Here is a 23172-nt window from a genome sequence, read left to right as displayed (position 1 = left end):
TACAAGTACCACATTTGCATGTCATTCTCATGATATTAATTAGCATATCTGGTGGATCGGCCCCTTGAAAATTCAAGATGGCGGCCATTTCCCAAGATGGCCACCATCTTGGGAAGGCGGCCGTTCCGGGCTGTCCTGTCTGGACACTGGACACATCCAAGTCTCGGCTGTTGTCTGTCATCTGTTGTGATTGTTTTTTTTGTTTTTGTTATGACTGTTTTCTGTGCTATGGGTTTTTTTTGCTCTCCAGTGGTGCTGCGGGAGTTCAAACGCAGCAGCAATGGAGTTTTTCTTTTCCCAATTCTTTCCTTGTGTGTGCTTTTATATGTGTTCATGTACCGGACCGGCTTATGTGTGTTGTTGTTTGTTAAGTGTGTCATGAGGCCGGTCAAGGTTTGCTCAGCCCTGCTCGTGACCTAGGGCAGGGATATACATCTGGAGCTGGGTCCCCGGGCGCCAAAAAAGGCGACCTCTGCTCCTAACTGGCAATTAGGATGGGTAAAAATGCAGTAACATTTCATTGTGCAGGGAACATGTTCCTATGTGCATATGACAATAAACTTCTTTGAATCCTTGAATCCTTGAAAATGACCTATTGAAAAACAATTTTGGATCAAAATGCACCTATTTGGGCAATTTAAAATGATATTGATATCAATTCCATTTTGTCATATTTTATTTTCTTTGCTATTTATGGTATTCATCATGTTTTGTTTGTGTATGTGCCAAATTAGAGTGAAGTGTATTACATTTAGTATTAATGGGTTTCCAACCAGCATGTTTGAAAGTGTTCCTCTTTTGAAACTACTGCATGTAGGCCTATTAAAAGATGTTAAGGGTTGAGTATATTGTGATTTTATTTGAATATATACAGTCAGCATGTGCAAATGGCAATTTATTGTTGTTGGAAATAGTTGAATCCAACATTCCTTCAGTGAGAGCATTGAAGATGCAACGTGTCTGGGTCTTCCAGCATGACAATGATCCCAAACACACCACTCGGGCAACGAAGTAGTGGCTCCGTAAAAAGCATTTCAAGGTCCTGGAGTGGCCGAGCCAGTCTCCAGACCTCAACCCCATAGAAAATTTGTTAACAGAGTTGAAAGTCCGTGTTGCCCAGCAACAGTCCCAAAACATCACTGCTCTAGAGGAGATCTGCATGGAGGAATGGCAAAAATAGCAGCTACAGTGTGTGCAAACCTGATGAAGACTTACAGGAAATGATTGACCTCTGTCATTGCCAAAAAAGATTATGTTACAAAGTATTGAGTTGAACTTTTGTTATTGACCAAATACTTATTTTCCCACCATCATTTACAAAGAAATTCTTTAAAAATCCTACAGTGTGATTTCCTGGATTTTTTTTCCCCTCATTTTGTCTCTCAATTGAAGTGTATCTATGTTGAAATTTAGACCTCTCTAATCTTTCTAAGTAGGAGAACTTGCACAATCAAGGGCTGAGTAAATACTTTTTACCCCACTGTAGAGTGGTCTAGTCCCACCTTCTGAATGAAGCCATCTATGTGCCACGGCCAGGTGATGGGCGGGCATCACCTTGGTCTTCTCCACTTGCAGTAATCAGAATTGAGGCACCTGCACCGTGGACCCTGCTCAGTCAGGGACGTGTGCTACATTGCCTCACTCACAATACAAGCGATCGTCCTCATTTGGGTCTCCCTAAGTAACCATTCCTTTAACACAATCCCATTCCAGCAGTAGCCAAGGATTCTCAGTGACCTAGTACCAGAGATACCATTATGTCCTTAGATCAGTAGTTAGAGTCTCAGAACTCTAGATAATTCCTGTGTTTTTCGCTGCACACGCGTGTCCTCGGAGGGGATGACTTGTTTTTGTGTCTCATGTTATTTCCTCCATTGTGCTGCAGGTGTATATTGCAGCTGGCACAGTGTGCAGCCTGGAGGAGGAGCTGAGTGACCTGGAGGAGTGTGCCAGAGCAATCAGCAGCAACACTTCTGACATGGAGCTTTATTTTCTGGAAGAAACAGGTGGCAACAGCAGCAGCAAAAGTCCAGCAGTCTGAGCTGCAGGTGGGATGAAGCTCTGCTGGCTTTTATTTGCTGAATATTTAACTGTATTTGGAATTGGGCAGAGATAAAGATGCAAAGCTAATTTGAATGTTTCATGTGCAGAAGGGGATTTTTGGCCTATAGGTGGCACCATAGGAAACGTTTCTGATGCCAGATGTCATCTCTTAAAGTACAGAGGCCAAGATGTTGGTCAGAAGAGATTACTGACCTGATGCTGGTGCAAGATAAAATTCAGTCATCAAAAGTCATAGAAAACATTCTCTGGAGTGTAAATAACAAATATGATTTCACTAACATCGCCAATAACAGCGCAGGCTTTGGATAAACAGACAAATGATAGGACTTCACATTTGGACAAGTACTCTGCTGGATTAATAAATAGAAAGTACTCACTAGAGTGTATATTTTGCCAAGGCCTGCAGACACCTGGGTTTCAAGTTAAACACAAACCTGAACCTGGCTGCTCATCTTTCATTGTGTTCCTGACCTTTGATCTGATTGTTGATCTTAAATAAAAGCAATTAGGGTCAAAGTCAGGATCTGCTCCTTGACCTGAATCTGCATCAACATGTAATGAATTATTCATTGGTATGTGTCCCATCCTTCAACAAAATTTCATTAAAATGGTTTATTAGGTTTAGTGTAATTTTGCTAAAAACTGAATAAATAAATGTGACCCATCTATTTATTATTTTAGAAATGCCACTGGTTGTCTTAAAAGAGTTGTTAAGGAGGATGAGTAACAGGAAGACGGGACGGGAAGGAGAGGAACAGTAGTAGCCAGTAAACCAGTAGCGAGCAGTATTCTGGTATTTATGTTTGTATTTACATTTTGCAAATAGTTTTTTACTTCTGCTTTTGATACTCTGTGTGCTTCTTACCGTGTGTGCTGCTATACAATGTTGCTGGAACCTCAATTTCCCTGGGGGAGTCTTCCCAAGGGATTAATTAAATTCTATCTAATCTAATATAATCCAGAAATAGTCAATCAATCAATCAATTTTTTTATATAGCGCCAAATCACAACAAACAGTTGCCCCAAGGCGCTTTATATTGTAAGGCAAGGCCATACAATAATTATGTAAATCCCCAACGGTCAAAACGACCCCCTGTGAGCAAGCACTTGGCTACAGTGGGAAGGAAAAACTCCCTTTTAACAGGAAGAAACATCCAGCAGAACCAGGCTCAGGGAGGGGCAGTCTTCTGCTGGGACTGGTTGGGGCTGAGGGAGAGAACCAAGAAAAAGACATGCTGTGGAGGGGAGCAGAGATCAATCACTAATGATTAAATGCAGAGTGGTGCATACAGAGCAAAAAGAGAAAGAAACAGTGCATCATGGGAACCCCCCAGCAGTCTACGTCTATAGCAGCATAACTAAGGGATGGTTCAGGGTCACCTGATCCAGCCCTAACTATAAGCTTTAGCAAAAAGGAAAGTTTTAAGCCTAATCTTAAAAGTAGAGAGGGTGTCTGTCTCCCTGATCTGAATTGGGAGCTGGTTCCACAGGAGAGGAGCCTGAAAGCTGAAGGCTCTGCCTCCCATTCTACTCTTACAAACCCTAGGAACTACAAGTAAGCCTGCAGTCTGAGAGCGAAGCGCTCTATTGGGGTGATATGGTACTACGAGGTCCCTAAGATAAGACGGGACCTGATTATTCAAAACCTTATAAGTAAGAAGAAGAATTTTAAATTCTATTCTAGAATTAACAGGAAGCCAATGAAGAGAGGCCAATATGGGTGAGATATGCTCTCTCCTTCTAGTCCCCGTCAGTACTCCAGCTGCAGCATTTTGAATTAACTGAAGGCTTTTTAGGGAACTTTTAGGACAACCTGATAATAATGAATTACAATAGTCCAGCCTAGAGGAAATAAATGCATGAATTAGTTTTTCAGCATCACTCTGAGACAAGACCTTTCTGATTTTAGAGATATTGCGTAAATGCAAAAAAGCAGTCCTACATATTTGTTAATATGCGCTTTGAATGACATATCCTGATCAAAAATGACTCCAAGATTTCTCACAGTATTACTAGAGGTCAGGGTAATGCCATCCAGAGTAAGGATCTGGTTAGACACCATGTTTCTAAGATTGTGGGGCCAAGTACAATAACTTCAGTTTTATCTGAGTTTAAAAGCAGGAAATTAGAGGTCATCCATGTCTTTATGTCTGTAAGACAATCCTGCAGTTTAGCTAATTGGTGTGTGTCCTCTGGCTTCATGGATAGATAAAGCTGGGTATCATCTGCGTAACAATGAAAATTTAAGCAATACCGTCTAATAATACTAGTGATTATAATAATGAACTGAAATTGATTTAGATCTCATACAAATAATGGACAGATTATCCCAACAAAGAAACATAGATTAAATGTATTTTAAAAAAGAGAAAAACTTTGCAGGGGCTCTACTTTTGCTGAAACTAAAGCAGATCATTTTTGTTGCATCATTTATAATGTTTTTTCTTTAAAGACAGTTTTCTGTTACTGCTGTTCAGATATGTGACATCTCTGCAAGAATCGCTGCTTTGAAGAGTGCAGGGCTCAACGTGGACCCAAAGTCACGTTTGACTAAAGGATGGATCAGACCAGTGATGGTACATTATTAATACTCTAACAGTGACACGGTCAGACAAAATAAAAGAAACCTACTTGTTACATTTAATTTTGCAGCCATTCACTCTGGACTCATCTAGACACCTGAGGAGGCGATTACCAGCACCACCAGTGAACGGTAACTGCCCTGATAATCACAAACACTGGTTACGAGAACAGTATATTATCAGCATAACATTTAATATAACCAAACACATTCCTCAGCACATACACAACTTTTTGAGTAATCCTGACATTTTTGATTTTTAATGACACAAAAGTGCATCTTTTTTTTGCTCTCTTCCATTTTAGACAAGAAAAATTAAGTTATCTACCGCCAACTGTCAACACAGCAGTGCCTTCACCCTGTCACTCTGCAGCCAGCCACAAGAGATGTGATCACACAGTCACAGCAGCTGAATTAACACCGTTCTAAAGGAGATCACATGCACTTTAACACTATGATAGCGTTGATTTAACACTGCTTTGGAGCTTTATGCACTCACTACCATGCCAATTTAACACTGCAAACCTTACTGTGTGGGTGACATTTGCCTTAATCTTATGATACAATAAAAAGATTTAAAATCATACAATGAGATACTTATGTGTATATGTTGAACTTTTAGGTTGTGTACCATTGTGGCACAAATATTACAAACTTTCTAAGCAATGAGACTGGGACGATAAAATTATTAGAACATAATACATGTAAAAACAACATGCTTATATAAGAGGAAAAACATGGTTTGTTATGTTTTGAAATAAATAAATCCATACAAATAATAATGTCATCACATCTATATTTATGCCTCAAAGGATGAAGTCACCCCACATAGAGTGGTGTTGCGAGGAAAGAAAACATTCAAAATTGCGAAAATATGACTGTAAAATGTGTTTATTTCTTCCTATGATTTCTTCCATTGTGTTGTCACATATGGAGTTTGTATTTTAAAATATACAATATAAAAACAAAACAAATTGATACATGCTTTAATATACCTGATGAATAATAGTGTTCGTAAATTCTTAAAAGCTCAGTGAAACTACACAAAAAGTTAAAAGATAACTAACATTTTTTTTTTCATTTGTCATGTTTTTTTTGGTAATTTCTGATAGTATTTTTTGTAAAGTGATGTTTATCGTCTTTCTAGAGTTCTATCAAAAAATTAGAAGGCTGCAGTTTATTTATATTCATTCTCAGTATTGTTGGTCAGTCAGGAATTTGCACAGGAGTTCCATCTCAAACGTCAGCTAAAACAGCTTCAGTTTACATGCACAGCAGTTAGTGAAAAATGTCAGGAATGTAAAAGAAAAAATTCAAAACCGTCTGAGCAGAATGAATCCGAATGATGTTAATTTAAAATGTATTCAATTCAAACAGAATTTTCTTTTGAGCTGAAATGGAACACAGGCTTCAAACAGCTGTTGTTTATCCTTCACCTGCGCACTTTTTAAATATCAACATTTGATCATTTTTAGTGATTATTTGTGCACGTTTTGATGTCACCTACTGTTTAAATCCAATTTCAGTGTGTTTCCTTGATCTAGAACTGATTAAAAACCAGATTAGCTGTCATTTCAAGGGATTTAAGACATTTACTGTGGTTTTGATTATGTTGTACAATGAAAGTACATTTCAAATACAAAAAGCAGTGAATCCATAAATGACTGAAGAAGGTCAATTTGGTCATTTTTTGATAAATCTCAACTTATTAATTGATATTCAAACTGTCTGATTTTTAATTAAACTCTACTAATCTAATTGGTTCATGTATGAGTCCCTAAATTTTCTACTCCATCATCTATCAGGTGTGTTGCCAATGAGCTTGTGATGTGATGGTGATTAAGTTTAGGAAATGAATGCATTTGTGCAGACGATGCACTTTTGTAAACTGAAGTCTACATTGATAAGATTATCCAACAAGCAACAGTGGCCTCTAGTGGCCACCAGAACCATGCATATGCACCATTTACACTCAACAAAAATATAAACGCAACATTTTTGGTTTTGCTCCCATTTTGTATGAGATGAACTCAAAGATCTAAAACTTTTTCCACCTACACAATATCACCATTTCCCTCAAATATTGTTCACAAACCAGTCTAAATCTGTGATAGTGAGCACTTCTCCTTTGCTGAGATAATCCATCCCACCTCACAGGTGTGCCATATCAAGATGCTGATTAGACACCATGATTAGTGCACAGGTGTGCACTATATTTTTGTTGAGTGTATATAGTGAGATGGGCCTGTGATAGAATAATTACCTCTGTGGACGTGGACTGCTGGGGGGTTCCCATGATGCACTGTTTCTTTCTCTTTTTGCTCTGTATGCACCACTCTGCATTTAATCATTAGTGATCGATCTCTGCTCCCCTCCACAGCATGTCTTTTTCCTGGTTCTCTCCCTCAGCCCCAACCAGTCCCAGCAGAAGACTGCCCCTCCCTGAGCCTGGTTCTGCTGGAGGTTTCTTCCTGTTAAAAGGGAGTTTTTCCTTCCCACTGTAGCCAAGTGCTTGCTCACAGGGGGTCGTTTTGACCGTTGGGGTTTTACATAATTATTGTATGGCCTTGCCTTACAATATAAAGCGCCTTGGGGCAACTGTTTGTTGTGATTTGGCGCTATATAAAAAAATTGATTGATTGATTGATCTAAGTGCCCTTGTAATTAACTTTTAAAAAAATCTGTTTATCATTTTTTAAAAAAGATACGCAGCATAGCAATAACTAAGTTAAAAACTGTTATGTCTATGGTTAATACTGTTCATAATCTAGAAAAACTTTTTTCATGGTTGTTGGGTCTTTGTAATGCTGTAGTGTGTATCATACAGTACTAAAAACAACAACAACAAAAAAATCAAAAAATATTGAAAGTGTCATTTATTACAAATATTTAAATAAATGGTTGTGGAAACACGCTGCTTCCTGTTTGCTCCAGAGGTGACTGTGGGTGTCATGGTGAAGAATTCAGTCTGTATTTTTCAGACGAGGAAGTGACACCCCATTACCACATTCCTCTTTTCGAAGAGGTCGTGGGCAAGACAGTCAACAATTCTGGAAACTTAGCAGCCATCTGACAGAAAGGCTTTAAAAACATTTGAAACGAGAATGAACCCAGCGGAGTAAAACTACAGTTAAAATGTCTTCCATGTGGTATTTGACTTCACTAAGTCCTGAACATACCAAGGGAGATTTTTAAAAAGACATCACGGCTCACTGTGCAAACGCTAACATCAAACCGCACTGCTACCACGCTAAGGTCATCCATAAACTCTGTTTTGTAGCAGAGGTTTAATGTTTTATTGTCTGAAAGCTCCAATGAAGTCCTTTAACTGAACCTGAGCATCAGCTGGAGAGACATAAATGTCATTTAAGAAAAGAACCAATTCTCTCCCAAAGCCTGCTGGGATATGTAGTATTGGTCAGCAGTTCTCTGACAGCAGGAAGAGTTCCCTCTGATCAGGAACGATGAATCCTTCTTTCTGTTCGCTCTCTCTTCTGTCTGAAATGACAAAGACCTGTTTAGGGTCAATGCCCGCTGTACTGTCTTTATCCTGACCGGGAGCCTCCACCTCAGCGTAGGATGGGTGGCCGGAACCCCGCCGGAACTTCATGATAGGCCAGTGGGTGGGACGTCGCTGTGGGGAATAACACAAACAACCAGCTGGGTGAACACTGTCAGCTGTTTTTCTTTTTTACTTTCACTTTTGAAGCTCTGTGTGCTTCTTACCCTGTGTGCTGCTATACAATGCTGCTGGAACCTCAATTTCCCTGAGCGAGTCTTTCCAAGGGATCAGTAAAACTCTAGATAATTTAATCTATTCTATTCTAATCTAATCTAATGTAGCTATGCTAGATACAGTAAGGTGTTTGTTTGTCTCCCGCCACGTAAAAACTAGTTGCATTCATCTGCGCGTCCATCACACCGCTTGTTGCTGCACTAATTCATTAATGCTTCCAGGTATTACTTTAATGTCGGATACACACGCTGACCCTTGTGACCTAGTTAAAAGTATGTCACGTCGTCGCTATAACGCTTGAAATATACATTTAAGATTTCACATGTTCCCCAAATGGGGGACAGAATTATGCCAGTTGTTAAATATATGAACCAACTATTCTAAGAGAATATGACTAAGTTATATTCCTTTTGTAAATCACAACATTCCACAACACATGCTGACAAAACACACGTGTTACTTAAAGGGGTCATATTAAACATCTGATCACCAGGTCTGTTATTAACAGATATTAAAGTTTGCATCCTAAAAACAAGCATTAACCAGCAGCTGTGTGTCGCTGACCTCCATGAAGAAAAGAGTGGCACTGGACGTAGGGTGGCTGTACATATAGATAACCAGAATAACCCCTGCTGCCACAAGCACCATCACCACGACAACACCCGGCAGGAGGCCATTTTGCATGCGGTCATCGTCCTGTGGTGCACTTTCTGGTGCTGTACAGAAAAGATGGTAAGTTCAGGTGCACTGAAAGTTCTACATACACATCATTAAAACCTAATCCCCCTGTTAAAGCTGTAGTGCCACTGGGTTTTTTAAAGATTTATTTCATAAAAAGAACTTTCTTTGGCATCACTATAATTTTATTCCTTAGCATTTAAATCAGGGATTCATAATTGGATATTGCCAATATTGTTGTGAAAGTGTAGGAACACGGACCCACAACAGGGGGCATAAAATGAACGGGCAATGGATAAGCCAAACAGTAACAATTTAATGTTGTGAAGTGCACAACGGAATACAGACAAATACAGTTTTGGTAGTACAGACAATTATATGTTGAGTGACGTGTGGGCAGGCTTGAGGATAGGAGACGTCCGTCCAGAACCGAGCCAGATCCCACACGGCCTTCACCGCCAACGGACCTGAAGAACACCGGAGCCGCCAAGTCCTGGATCCCCAGGTGGCCACCGTCTCCAGCTGTCAGACCTGGTACTGCTGGCAGAGAACAGAAACAGTATAGATGAGTGTGGGTTCGCACACTCAGTAATTCCACAGTCTGTGTTCCTTTGGGAGGGAGCACCTCCACCTCCAATCACACACTCGTGCAGCTCCTGTCTAACCACTTATCTGGTTGGGGTGTGAAGCGAAGCCGTCGCTGATCACACCAAATGCCAATCCCACAGATAAGGCAACACCACAGGAAAACGGCTGCAAAGAAGTTCAGACTATAAGTCAGTGTTAAGTTCGACTGAGAAATTACCTCTTCTGGTAACTGATTTCTCAGCGAGGAGGTGGAGTTGCAGTCTGGCCTTTATGGTGATGGTGATGAGTTGTATGAGTGACAGCTGGTGCTGATGATAAGTGACAGCTGTCACTCCCAGTGGCTCCAACGCCCTCTCATGCTTGAAGCCCGCACTTCAAGCAGGGCGCCATCTGGTGGTGGTGGGCCAGCAGTACCTCCTCTTCAGCGGCCCACACAACAGGACCCCCCCTCAACGGGCGCCTCCTGGCGCCCGACCAGGCTTGTCCGGGTACCGGGTGTAGAAGTCGGCCAGGAGGGCCGGGTCCAGGATGAAGCTCCTCTTCACCCAGGAGCGTTCTTTGGGTCCGTATCCCTCCCAGTCCACTAAGTATTGGAACCCTCGGCCCTTCCGACGGACGTCCAGGAGCCGGCGCACAGTCCAAGTCGGCTCCCCGTCAATGATCCGGGCAGGTGGCGGCGCCGGTCCAGGGACACAGAGTGGAGAAGTATGGCAGGGTTTGAGGCGTGACACATGAAAGACCGGATGAATCCGCAGTGAAGCTGGCAGCTTCAGCCAGCTTCACTGCGGCTGGATTGAGGACTTTAAGGATGGTGAAGGGTCCTATGAATCTGTCCTTGAGTTTTTGGGACTCCACTTGCAGGGGGATGTCCTTTGTAGATAGCCAAACCGCCTGCCCGGGCTGATACGTAGGGGCCGGGGCACGCCGGCGGTCTGCATGGGCCTTAGCCCTCGTCCGGGCTTTGAGCAGGGCAGAGCGGGCGGTACGCCACACCCGACGGCACCTCCTCAGATGGGCCTGGACCGAGGGCACCCCGACCTCTCCCTCCACTAGCGGAAACAATGGGGCCTGGTACCCTAAACATATCTCAAACGGGGAGAGGCCGGTGGCAGATGACACTTGGCTATTGTGAGCGTACTCGATCCAGGCCAGATGGTTGCTCCAGGCCGTCGGGTGTGCGGAGGTCACGCAGCGGAGGGCCTGCTCCAGTTCCTGGTTCATCCACTCTGCCTGCCCATTCTGCCCGGTTCTGCCATGGTTCTTCGCACCCCTTGGTGACAGGAGAGCTTGGAACCGTGACAGAAGTCCAGGACTGCAGCCCCGGCCTCTGGTGGGACGTACATCTTGTTCTTCGGTCCAGTCCCCGGGTCTGGGTTCCATGTCAGGGCCTCCCGGATGGTCTTCTCCACGTCCCAGGTGAGGGTGGCCACGACAGTGGACTCGGGGATGATGGTTTCTGTTGGGTCTGACAGCTCGGTCCTGACTTCCTCCTCGTGCACCCGGGACAGGGCGTTAGACCGTTGGTTCTTCGTCCCGGGGCGGTATGTGATCTGAAAGTCAAAATGCCCGAAGAACAGTGACCAGCGGGCTTGCCTGGGGTTCAGACGCCTGGCGGTCCGAATGTACTCCAGGTTCCAATGGTCTGTGAAAACCGTGAATGGTACCGAAGCTCCCTCCAACAGGTGTCTCCACTCCTCCAGAGCCTCCTTCACCGCAAGAAGTTCCCGATTGCTGACGTCATAATTCCTTTCAGCCAGGGTCAACCTGCGGGAAACGTAGGCACATGGGTGGAGAACCTTGTCGGACTCCCCGCTCTGGGATAGCACGGCTCCTATCCCTGAGTCAGAGGCATCCACTTCAACTATAAACTGGCGATTTGGATCGGGCTGCACCAGGACTGGTGCAGTCAAGAACCGGCGTTTCAACTCCCTAAACGCGGCTTCGCACCGATCCGACCAGGTGAAGGGGACTTTTGTGGAGGTCAGGGATGTCAGGGGGCTAACTACCTGACTGTAGCCTTTGATGAACCTCCGGTAAAATGAGCAAAACCGAGGAACTGCTGTAGTTTCCTACGGTTTGTTGGTTGGGGCCAATCTCTCACCGCCGCAACCTTGGCCGGATCAGGGGCGACGGAGTTGGAGGAGATTATAAACCTCAGGAAGGACAAAGAAGTACGGTGGAACTCACACTTCTCGCCCTTCACAAACAGCCGGTTCTCCAACAACCGCTGCAGGACCTGACGTACATGCGTAACATGAGTCTCAGGATCCGGGGAAAAGATGAGTATATCGTCTAGATATACGAAGACAAACCGATGCAGGAAGTCCCGCAAGACGTCATTAACCAAGGCCTGGAACGTCGCAGGCACATTGGTGAGGCCGAACGGCATGACCAGGTACTCAGTGACCTAACGGGGTGTTAAATGCCGTCTTCCACTCATCTCCCTTCCGGATCCGAACCAGGTGGTACGCATTCCTAAGATCCAGTTTTGTGAAAATTTGGGCTCCATGCAGGGATGTGAACACTGAATCCAACAGAGGCAAAGGATATCGATTACGAACCGTGATCTCATTCAGCCCTCTGTAGTCAATGCATGGACGGAGTCCGCCGTCTTTCTTGCCCACAAAAAAGAAACCTGCACCCATCGGGGAGGTGGCGTTCCGGATCAGCCCGGCAGCTAATGAGTCCCGGATGTAGGTCTCCATTGATTCTCGCTCAGGACGTGAGAGGTTGTACAGCCTGCTGGATGGGTACTCAACGCCCGGGATCAAACCAATGGTGCAATCGTACGGTCGGTGCGGGGGAAGAGTGAGTGCCAGATCTTTGCTGAAGACGTCAGCAAGATCATGGTACTCCTCCGGTATCGCCGTCAGATTGGGGGAATCTTGACCTCCTCACTAGCCATCACACCAGGCGGAACCGAGGATCCGAGACATTCCCGGTGGCAGGTTTCGCTCCACTGAGCCACAACCCCAGACGGCCAATCAATCCGGGGATTGTGCTTTATCATCCAAGGATAACCCAAAATCACATGGGAGGTAGAAGGTGTTACATAAAACACAATCTCCTCCCTGTGATTACCAGACACCACCAATGTCACTGGCTGTGTCTGATGTGTGATTAGTGGAAGAAGGGTGCCATCTAGTGCCAGTACCTGCAAAGGTGAAGGTAGAGCCACTAGAGGGAGCCTGACTTCCCTTGCCCATCTGCTGTCCAGCAGATTCCCTTCGGACCCCGTGTCTACCAGTGCTGGGGCGTGAAGGGTCAGATCCCCACTCAGAATCGTAACTGGGATGCGTGTTGATTTACGGGGTTTCCCCGCGTGCGTGTTATGGCCCACCCTTAGCCCAGTTTCTAAGGGCGGGCGTTGTCGTTTAACCGCTTGGGGGCACTTCTTCTGTAGATGTTCACTCGAGCCACAGAAAAAACACTCCCCGCGGGCCAGCCTCCGTCGTCTGTTATTTGATTTGACTTTGGCCCTGCTCGTGTCCATAGCTTCATCAGCAGGGGGAGCTGTTGCCACACGGGAGTCTCTGGCTGTGGAGTGTGGGGACAACGGCACCCTTTCGGACCCGGAAGAGAGAGGGACGGCTCGTGCCCGGCCACGCCCCCCCGCCCTGCTCCCGACGATGTTCCTCTAATTGGTTATCTAATCGTATAACCAGATCAACAAGCCCATCCAAGTCCCGCGGTTCGTCCTTAGCCAGCAGGTACTCCTTCAGGCCCGGAGACAGTCCGTTTACGAAGGCGGCGTGGAGCGCAACGTTATTCCAGCCAGACCTCGCAGCCGCGATGCGGAAGTCGACTGCATACTCCGCTGCACTCCGATGCCCCTGTCTCATTGACAGCAGCACGTTCGAAGCAGTCTCGCCTCTATTGGGGTGATCAAAAACCTGTTTAAACTCCCTCACAAACCCAGTATAGGTCGAAAGGAGCCGTGAGTCCTGCTCCCAGAGCGCCCTAGCCCAGGCGCGTGCCTCTCCTCGAAGCAAATTTATTATGTAAGCCACCCGGCTAGCGTCTGACGCGTACATGACGGGACGCTGTGAAAAGACGAGCGAGCACTGCATCAAGAAGTCCGCGCACGTCTCGACACAACCTCCATACGGCTCCGGAGGGCTTATGTATGCTTCAGGGGACAGTGGGGGGGGTTCGATGAACGACCAGCGGAATGTCTGTTTCTGGCACTCGATCAGCAGGAGGAGGTGCTGCAGCAGCGCCCTGAGCATGCGCTTCCACATGTGTTACTTAAAGGGGTCATTTTAAACATCTGATCACCAGGTCTGTTATTAACAGATATTAAAGTTTGCATCCTAAAAACAAGCATTAACCAGCAGCTGTGTGTCGCTGACCTCCATGAAGAAAAGAGTGGCACTGTACATATAGATAACCAGAATAACCCCTGCTGCCACAAGCACCATCACCATGACAACACCCGGCAGGAGGCCATTTTGCATGCGGTCATCGTCCTGTGGTGCACTTTCTGGTACTGTACAGAAAAGATGCTAAGTTCAGGTGCACTGAAAGTTCTACATACACATCATTAAAACCTAATCCCCCTGTTAAAGCTGTAGTGCCACTGGGTTTTTTAAAGATTTATTTCATAAAAAGAACTTTCTTTGGCATCACTATAATTTTATTCCTTAGCATTTAAATCAGGGATTCATAATTGGATATTGCCAATATTGTTGTGAAAGTGTAGGAACACGGACCCACAACAGGGGGCGTAAAATGAACGGGCAATGGATAAGCCAAACAGTAACAATTTAATGTTGTGAAGTGCACAACGGAATACAGACAAATACAGTTTTGGTAGTACAGACAATTATATGTTGAGTGACGTGTGGGCAGGCTTGAGGATAGGAGACGTCCGTCCAGAACCGAGCCAGATCCCACACGGCCTTCACCGCCAACGGACCTGAAGAACACCAGAGCCGCCAAGTCCTGGATCCCCAGGTGGCCACCGTCTCCAGCTGTCAGACCTGGTACTGCTGGCAGAGAACAGAAACAGTATTGATGAGTGTGGGTTCGCACACTCAGTAATTCCACAGTCTGTGTTCCTTTGGGAGGGAGCACCTCCACCTCCAATCACACACTCGTGCAGCTCCTGTCTAACCACTTATCTGGTTGGGGTGTGAAGCGAAGCCGTCGCTGATCACACCAAATCCCACAGATAAGGCAACACCACAGGCAACACCACAGGAAAACGGCTGCAAAGAAGTTCAGACTATAAGTCAGTGTTAAGTTCAGCAGAGAAATTACCTCTTCTGGTAACTGATTTCTCGGCGAGGAGGTGGAGTTGCAGTCCGGCCTTTATGGTGATGGTGATGAGTTGGATGAGTGGCAGCTGGTGCTGATGATAAGTGACAGCTGTCACTCCCAGTGGCTCCGACGCCCTCTCGTGCTTGAAGCCCGCACTTCAAGCAGGGCGCCATCTGGTGGTGGTGGGCCAGCAGTACCTCCTCTTCAGCGGCTCACACAACAAATATGATCAAAATTCACACTTTCTGGAAACAATTTAGAATTTCTCCCCCCGAGGGGGAGAAATTCAAGCCATCAGACAGTCATGATGTACATTTGTTAGTGACAGCAGACCATGTGGGGGTTTCCCCCAATATGCTGGGAAGGACACAGCCAATTGGAGTAAAGAAAGGCAGTGTGACATCACGTAGCTGCTCGATTGAACAAAATAAAGATGGCAGCAAACACTCCAAAACAGCTTATTTCTGTTTCATATTTTGTAAAAGTTAGTGAGAAATAAACTTGACTAAATCTAAAAATGCTATTTTTGAAAACAAAATAACACCTCAAATGATTTACAAGACATCTTATAGATGTGAGCGTGCACGTCCCAGGAACGTGCCTCACACAAGTACATTAGATCGGAAGTAATCTCAAAACCTCAGGCATGTGTACACACGCTTTCTCCTGTAGATGCAGTTAGAAGGAAAAGAAGAAATTCGCTGTGGAATTCCTCCCAGATAAATATGTTCTCTTCATTAAAATGAGCTGTAATTTTACAACGTTACTAAATTAAAGAGACATTGTAATTCTTGGACTTTGGCAGAAACTAAATTTGTCAGTTTTGTGAGATTTGAAAGGCCATACAGCTATAAATAAACACTTAAGTCAAACACATATATAGATATTTGTCACTGGGAAAAAAAATCTAAGCATGTAATAAACTCGGAATACATGAAATGTTTAATTAAATTATTTTTCCACAGCACTACTCATTTAAGAAAATCCTATTGCATTAACTCATATTACCAATCCAGGCCGACCCAAACAGACATCATGACAATTTACCTACAAATAAATTATGATTGTGGTTGTACATAAATAATAATTTAATCGATATTCTAAAATTACTTTATATTACTAAAATTTTTTGAGCACATGTAATTTCATAACTAGTAAAATAAACACATGTGGTTACTTATGTTTGACCAATCAGCTCCTCTGCTTACTTGGCAGAAATGTTATGATGCATGCCAGATAGCTAATCTGGAAGTGGGACACGTGACATGCAACTGCCTTTAGAAGTTTTCTTGAAAAACACTGAGGCTGACATAGAATGTGGCGAGGGTCCACTGGTCCTAGGGTCCACTGGTTCTAAGGTCCACTAGTCCTGGGGTCCACTGGTACCAACCTATTTATATTATTTGATGCTGTATATTACAACCCCAAACTGATTTTAAAGTTCACAAATAAATGTACATTCAAATAGCTAACAAACCAGATCCAGTTTTGTTCAACTGACAAAAATAAAACATGATTCTGCTGACATACACCATTAATCACCTTTAATTGTACTGTTGTCTATAAATCTGTTGAGTTGAAAATCAGCAAATAATGATAATTCACTATAGTTAAATGTTTCTTTTTAAATTGTCACACTTTTGTAACACTACTTAACGTACTTTAGTGCAACAGCCTACCATAAATGTAAAAATAACATGCTCTCCTTAAGATTAGGATTAGTGGACCCTAGGACCAGTGGGAAGTTTCCAATAATGCAGGTAAACCTGATAGTGATACAGCTAGAAATACATTGCTACCACTAGCCTAAATGCTAATGCTACTGTTACCGTTAGCTGCTCATTGGAGATGTCACCATCAACTGGTACTGTGCTAATATCGGCAAGTCGAGATTAGGAGCACGTGCTGGTACACTGCATCCACTAGACTACAAAATTGCTCCAGGAGATGAAACGCAACCACTGATAAGCAGACCATCTCCACCACTTAAAAGTAATGGCCCCTTGACACATAGTGGGAAGTTTGGACGGCATTTGGGCGAAAACGGCGATACAGCGCGAAACAGTTCTAAATTAGCGTATGAAATATCGCGCGACGGGCAGGTGTGCATGAACCTGTTGCGAGAGTTTATGCACGCACCGGTGTCTTTTGAGCAGGAACAGTGCCAAGTGCAGCACATGGCGCCGCTTATGTGGTATAAATAAAAAAATAAAAAACAGCCAGTACCTGTGGAACCACATCACACCGCTTATGTAGTATAAATAAAAAATAAAAACCAGCTGGTACCTGTCAAACCACATTGCGCTGCTTATGTAGAATAGTAAAAAAAGAAAAACACACTTCCCACTGGATGCGAATTCACACCTTTCAAAAGCTTTGATTACCAGGCAGTGACTTTACCACAGAGCTATGAAGCTGTTCTTTAAAAGCTACAGGAATCTGCCTCATATCAGGAAGGACATGGATGTCTTACAAAAAAAATTTAAATCCTTCACCATATAAAAACACCACATTTATCAAGCGAGCAATACAAATATGATCCGTCTGTTCCTCTGTAAATGACCCATGGTCACAGACATACAGTCATGAAATGACATGAATGAGAAGCAGTTAACTCGTCTCATTCATGTCCACATCTGCTGGCGTGTCTCCAACCGGCCGTGAGCGCGTCTTGTGGGCGATGCACCACAGGATGCTCACATGGGTGACGTGACAGTGAGATCGCCTGCTACGTGTTCTCATCTGACGATCCGTTTCAACCTGGGAGCAGCCTGTCCATGTGCGCGCAGTGTGCGCGCTCACTCGCTGCAGAATGTCACCACAGTGATATGTTTTTATTTATGTCCACTTGATAACAGCAAACAGACACGCGCGTCACAGTGGGCAGTTGTTTGTCCATGTCCATCCAAACACACTAGGTGGTGTCCAGCTGGACTGTCCAGATCCACAGATTTCCACAGCTGCTTCAGTGGGAGGACACACCTCCTGTCATCTCAGCGCACACACCAAAGCAACACTCGTGGGGGACTTGGACAAATTTCTCTGCGAGTATGAAGGTGATTGTCTACAGTCTGTTATTGTGCCAAGAGTGTGACTGGCCACACATTTTCTAAGTGGTCAAATGACCACACATTTTCTAAGTGCCATGCGAGCGGTGTTCGATCTTCGTGTGCGTCACCTGGAATTTGCCCGGCACCTGCTGCGAGAGGGCGCGATGGGTTCGCACAGTGCACACTCTGTCCTTCCGGCGCTTGTGTGCCGCAAATAGTTGCAGCAATGGTGTATGAGGCGTTGGAGGCAGGGATGACATTAGATGGTTTGCACACGATTCCTGCATCATCCATACTACAGTAGTGTTCAGAATAATAGTAGTGCTATGTGACTAAAAAGATTAATCCAGGTTTTGAGTATATTTCTTATTGTTACATGGGAAACAAGATACCAGTACATTCAGTAGATTCTCACAAATCCAACAAGACCAAGCATTCATGATATGCACACTCTTAAGGCTATGAAATTGGGCTATTAGTAAAAAAAAAGTAGAAAAGGGTGTGTTCACAATAGTAGTAGCATCTGCTGTTGACGCTACAAACTCAAAACTATTATGTTCAAACTGCTTTTTTTTTTAGCAATCCTGTGAATCACTAAACTAGTATTTAGTTGTATAACCACAGTTTTTCATGATTTCTTCACATCTGCGAGGCATTAATTTTGTTGGTTTGGAACCAAGATTTTGCTGGTTTACTAGTGTGTTTGGGGTCATTGTCTTGTTGAAACACCATTTCAAGGGCATATCCTCTTCAGCATAAGGCAATATGACCTCTTCAAGTATTTTGACATATCCAAACTGATCCATGATACCTGGTATGCGATATATAGGCCCAACACCATAGTAGGAGAAACATGCCCATATCATGATGCTTGCACCACCATGCTTCACTGTCTTCACTGTGAACTGTGGCTTGAATTCAGAGTTTGGGGGTCGTCTCACAAACTGTCTGCGGCCCTTGGACCCAAAAAGAACGATTTTACTCTCATCAGTCCACAAATATTCCTCCATTTCTCTTTAGGCCAGTTGTGTTCTTTGGCAAATTGTAACCTCTTCTGCACGTCTTTTATTTAACAGAGGGACTTTGCGGGGGATTCTTGCACATAAATTAGCTTCACACAGGTGTCTTCTAACTGTCACAGCACTTACAGGTAACTCCAGACTGTCTTTGATCATCCTGGAGCTGATCAATGGGTGAGCCTTTGCCATTCTGATTATTCTTCTATCCATTTTGATGGTTCTTTTCCGTTTTCTTCCACACGTCTCTGTTTTTTTTTTTTTTTTTTTTTTACCATTTTAAAGCATTGGAGATCATTGTAGATGAACAGCCTATACTTTTTTGCACCTGTGTATAAGTTTTCCCCTCTCCAGTCAACTTTTTAATCAGACTACGCTGTTCTTCTGAACAATGTCTCGAACATCCCATTTTCCTCAGGCTTTCAAAGAGAAAAGCATGTTCAACAAGTGCTGGCTTCATCCTTAAATAGGAGACACCTGATTCACACCTGTTTGTTCCACAAAATTGACGAACACACTGACTGAATGCCACACTACTATTATTGTGAACACCCCCTTTTCTCCTTTTTTTTTACTAATAGCCCAATTTCATAGCCTTAAGAGTGTGCATATCATGAATGCTTGGTCTTGTTGGATTTATGAGAATCTACTGAATCTACTGGTACCTTGTTTCCCATGTAACAATAAGAAATATACTCAAAACCTGGATTAATCTTTTTAGTCACATAGCACTACTATTATTCTGAACACTACTGTAAGTGTGCACTTCGTCCAAACTTTGCACTACGTGTAAAGGGGCCCTAACCATCTATCTACTGCACCCAGGTGAAACTTGGGTGAACCCTTGGCCTTCTTCAGCCAATGGAGTCTTCAATACTGAGGTACTGGGTCATAAAAGACAAATGCACCACATGTCCAAAATGTGCCACATGTCTGCCAAAATGAAGGATCACGTTTATTTGTCAGCCTACTGTCTGCAGTCTGTCCAGTTGTTGGAAGTGTTGTGGACATCCTGCTGCCGCTGCTGCGCGCTGAAGGGTGGAAAGGCAGTTTGCCAACAGGGCTGGGGGTACTCAACATCCTCTGGTGCCCCACAGTCACAGTAACTGCACTGGTCATGTGATTCCGCTGGTCAGATATGGTATTTTTCATTCGAACACAGTGGGGATCCTTTCTCTAAAAACATAAATATAATAATCAATACACAGTGTGTTCAGGTACATGAGATGCTCAAACCTTTGAGATAATAAGCATTGTGGGGTATATTAGGAAATAAAAGGATAATAAAACACCTCTGCCATGCAGCCAAGGTCAACCCACTCCTGACGATTACGATCAAAACCACTGGAGCATCTGAAGAGGAAATAAATATGTGTGGAGAAAATTGTTTAACTGCAGAGTAAGTGCTATATAGGCCTGAGCCTGACGCCTGTTAGAGCACCATAAAGTGGATGACGGTTTATGACTCCTCCTTCCTGAGTCAGACTGGCGTCTGAAGCCAAGTGAAGCCAAGGCTGGTACCCATTTCTAGCTGGGTGGACTGGGAAAATGCAGGTCACCTGTCACAGGGATCATAGGGAATTGAGCAACTCTTTATCTCACTGAGCCGTCTGCAGTATATATTTAATGATATTACCCTGCACACCGGCAAAGCAGGGTATTGTTTTCACTGGCGCGTCTGTGACTGTGGCTAAGATAACTCAAAAACAGCTTGGCGGATTTCCTTCAAACGTAGTGGGAATATTACTTGGAGGTGACTCTATTTTGGAGTAGTCTGGTCAAAGCTCAAGGTCATGGGAAAAAAAACTAATGGTCCACTGAGCTACCTGTACTACATTATACGTAAGTTAAAGTTAGAAGCTTGTGCACCTCTTACAGATTTGTGCATTTAAAGAGTGTTTTGTTGTGTAGTTTACCTCTGTAGCCGACTGCACCAGCTGCAGTTAAATCCAATCTGAGAAGTGACACACGGAACACAGCTGGAGAACTGCAGACATGCTGAGAAGAAACAGAACTGAATAAAGAGAGTGAGAGAAGAGATGCTCATGTATTTATCTTATAAGTTCCTCCTACAAAAGTGAGGCAGTTCATTAGTTCATTGCGATATTAATGTATTTATTTATAGTAATTTGATTATTTTGTTACTTTTGGATTTGGAGGAAAAATCCAAGGAAGTGTTCAGTACGATCATAGATTAATGTAGCACAACTTTAGGAATATGATGAGATAAAATGGATGTTGCTGCTGCTCAGGTTTTATGGATGAAATACAAAATAATTGTAAAATTGATAATATTTTTTTAAAATCACAAATTAAATTTAAAAAGGCAGCATCCATAACTGAGCTGCAGTCAGGTGAGTAGCCGTGTGTCTATATTAATTCTCACTCTCTATTTGATCAGTGCTTTTATCCGACAGTTTAGCCAATCACACAGTATGTGTTTATTTTTTGTCGATACAACAGTAAAATATTGTTTTCTCTCAGTGCAGTGAATTTGCGATAGTGTTCCATGTGGACTGTTTGGTAAGTGACCTAATAATGGTTTTATCCTTTTTCTGTTGTATAACACCACAAAGAAAAATGCAGACTGACTTGTTGACATTTTCGCAGTGACCTAAATTTGAAAAAAACAATTTTCCCTATTTAAGTGTTTCGTCAAGTTCTTAAACACTGCAAGATTATTTCCCTGCTGTCTCACACTTCACATTTGCATCTTACACTGCAATAAATATTTGACGGGTTAAAAAAACTCAGAAATTTGACTGCTGTCCTTGGTTCAATGGACAAAGTTGATCATGGTTGGCAGTGTTATTTGGTGGGTCTTCTGAATGCCCCTTCTTATTTTAAAGTGTAATCCTCAAAATAATCGCCATTTTTATGATTGCATATATTTGCAGTTTTTAAAAATATATATTATCCCCATTGAATATATTCTGTTGCTCCTCTACTCAGGGAGGATATCACGGCTTTAGTTTGGGCTGTCAAACTGAACTGAATTTGAATTACATTTTATTTGTCAATAAAATACATACAAAACAAGCATATACAAAATTACCATAGATAACAGCCCTGCCCCCGGTAAAACACTTGTGATGCACAATTAGGGAATAACCCTGTTGTGTCTGATGATTTGCGGACGTTAATGCTGGTGTTTATGGTCGCAAATTGAGTTTAACGGCTATTTGTGACTGTAATCCAGCATTAATGTCCACAAATCATCAGATAAAAGGGGGTTATTCCCATTCTAATCCAATTCCATCATTTGCACGGTTTATTTTTCTGTAAGTAATTTGGTTGGCAAAGCTTACCATAGCAACAGCGCCGTCGCTCCAGCGCCATGACTGACATCTGCGCAGCAAAGCGGTCAGGGTGTGGAGTAATACATCAAATGTGAAACGGTTGAATATTATGGTCGGAAATCTCACACGATTAACCAATCAGATTTGTGGAACAAATGTAATTGGATTAGAATAAAATGTTGAAGGCAAATATGGCAATTAAAAGGAAATAAAGTGGTACAAATGATTAGCATAATGTGAGACCATAAAGTACATACAATATCATGGTCTGGAGTACAACCCCAATTCCAATGAAGTTGGCACATTGTGTAAAATGTAAATAAAAACAGAATACAATGATTTGCAAATCCTCTACAACCTATAATCAATTGAATACACCACAAAGACAATATATTTAATGTTCAAACTGATAAACTTTATTGTTTTTGTGCAAATATTTGCTCATTTTGAAATGGATGCCTGCAACACATTTCAAAAAAGCTGGGACAGCGGTATGTTTACCACTGTGTTACATCACCTTTCCTTCTAACAACACTCAATAAGCGTTTGGGAACTGAGGACACTAATTGTTGAAGCTTTGTAGGTGGAATTCTTTCCCATTCTTGCTTGATGTACGACTTCAGTTGTTCAACAGTTCGGGGTCTCCGTTGTCGTATTTTGTGCTTCATAATGCGACACATTTTCAATGGGCGACAGGTCTGGACTGCAGGCAGGCCAGTCTAGTACCCACACTCTTCTACTATGAAGCCACGCTGTTGTAACACGTGCAGAATGTGGCTTGGCATTGTCTTGCTTAAATAAGCAGGGATGTCCCTGAAAAAGCTATTGCTTGGATGGCAGCATGTGTTGCTCCAACCTGGACGTACCTTTCAGCATTGATGGTGCCATCACAGATGTG

The 23172-nt window shown here is 43.3% G+C and overlaps 1 protein-coding gene and 1 long non-coding RNA gene across 2 annotated transcripts in view; one reads left to right on the top strand and one right to left on the bottom strand.

Moving 5' to 3' along the window:
* The first annotated feature begins 2004 nt into the window (after nucleotides 1–2004).
* LOC117521874 lies at nucleotides 2005–4782 on the top strand. The gene is made up of 3 exons (XR_004564087.1): nucleotides 2005–2048; nucleotides 4542–4634; nucleotides 4717–4782. It is a non-coding gene; the product is annotated as an uncharacterized LOC117521874 (long non-coding RNA).
* A 3268-nt stretch (nucleotides 4783–8050) lies between these two features.
* si:ch211-106h4.6 (plexin domain-containing protein 2) overlaps nucleotides 8051–23172 on the bottom strand; it is a 39925-nt gene continuing 24803 nt past the window's right edge. Inside the window, exons 9-13 of the mRNA XM_034183903.1 lie at nucleotides 20892–20973; nucleotides 20268–20328; nucleotides 19947–20151; nucleotides 8946–9097; nucleotides 8051–8279 (exon numbers count right to left, since the gene is read on the bottom strand). Coding sequence (XP_034039794.1) covers nucleotides 8064–8279; nucleotides 8946–9097; nucleotides 19947–20151; nucleotides 20268–20328; nucleotides 20892–20973 — 716 coding nt within the window. The 3' untranslated portion in view covers nucleotides 8051–8063. The remainder of the gene's footprint in view (nucleotides 8280–8945; nucleotides 9098–19946; nucleotides 20152–20267; nucleotides 20329–20891; nucleotides 20974–23172) is intronic.

The sequence above is a fragment of the Thalassophryne amazonica genome, chromosome 12 (genome assembly GCF_902500255.1).
Source record: "Thalassophryne amazonica chromosome 12, fThaAma1.1, whole genome shotgun sequence".
Taxonomy (NCBI): Eukaryota; Metazoa; Chordata; class Actinopteri; order Batrachoidiformes; family Batrachoididae; genus Thalassophryne; species Thalassophryne amazonica.
The sequence above is the reverse complement of the archived record's forward strand: the minus strand, read 5'-3'. Positions and strand labels throughout refer to the sequence as shown.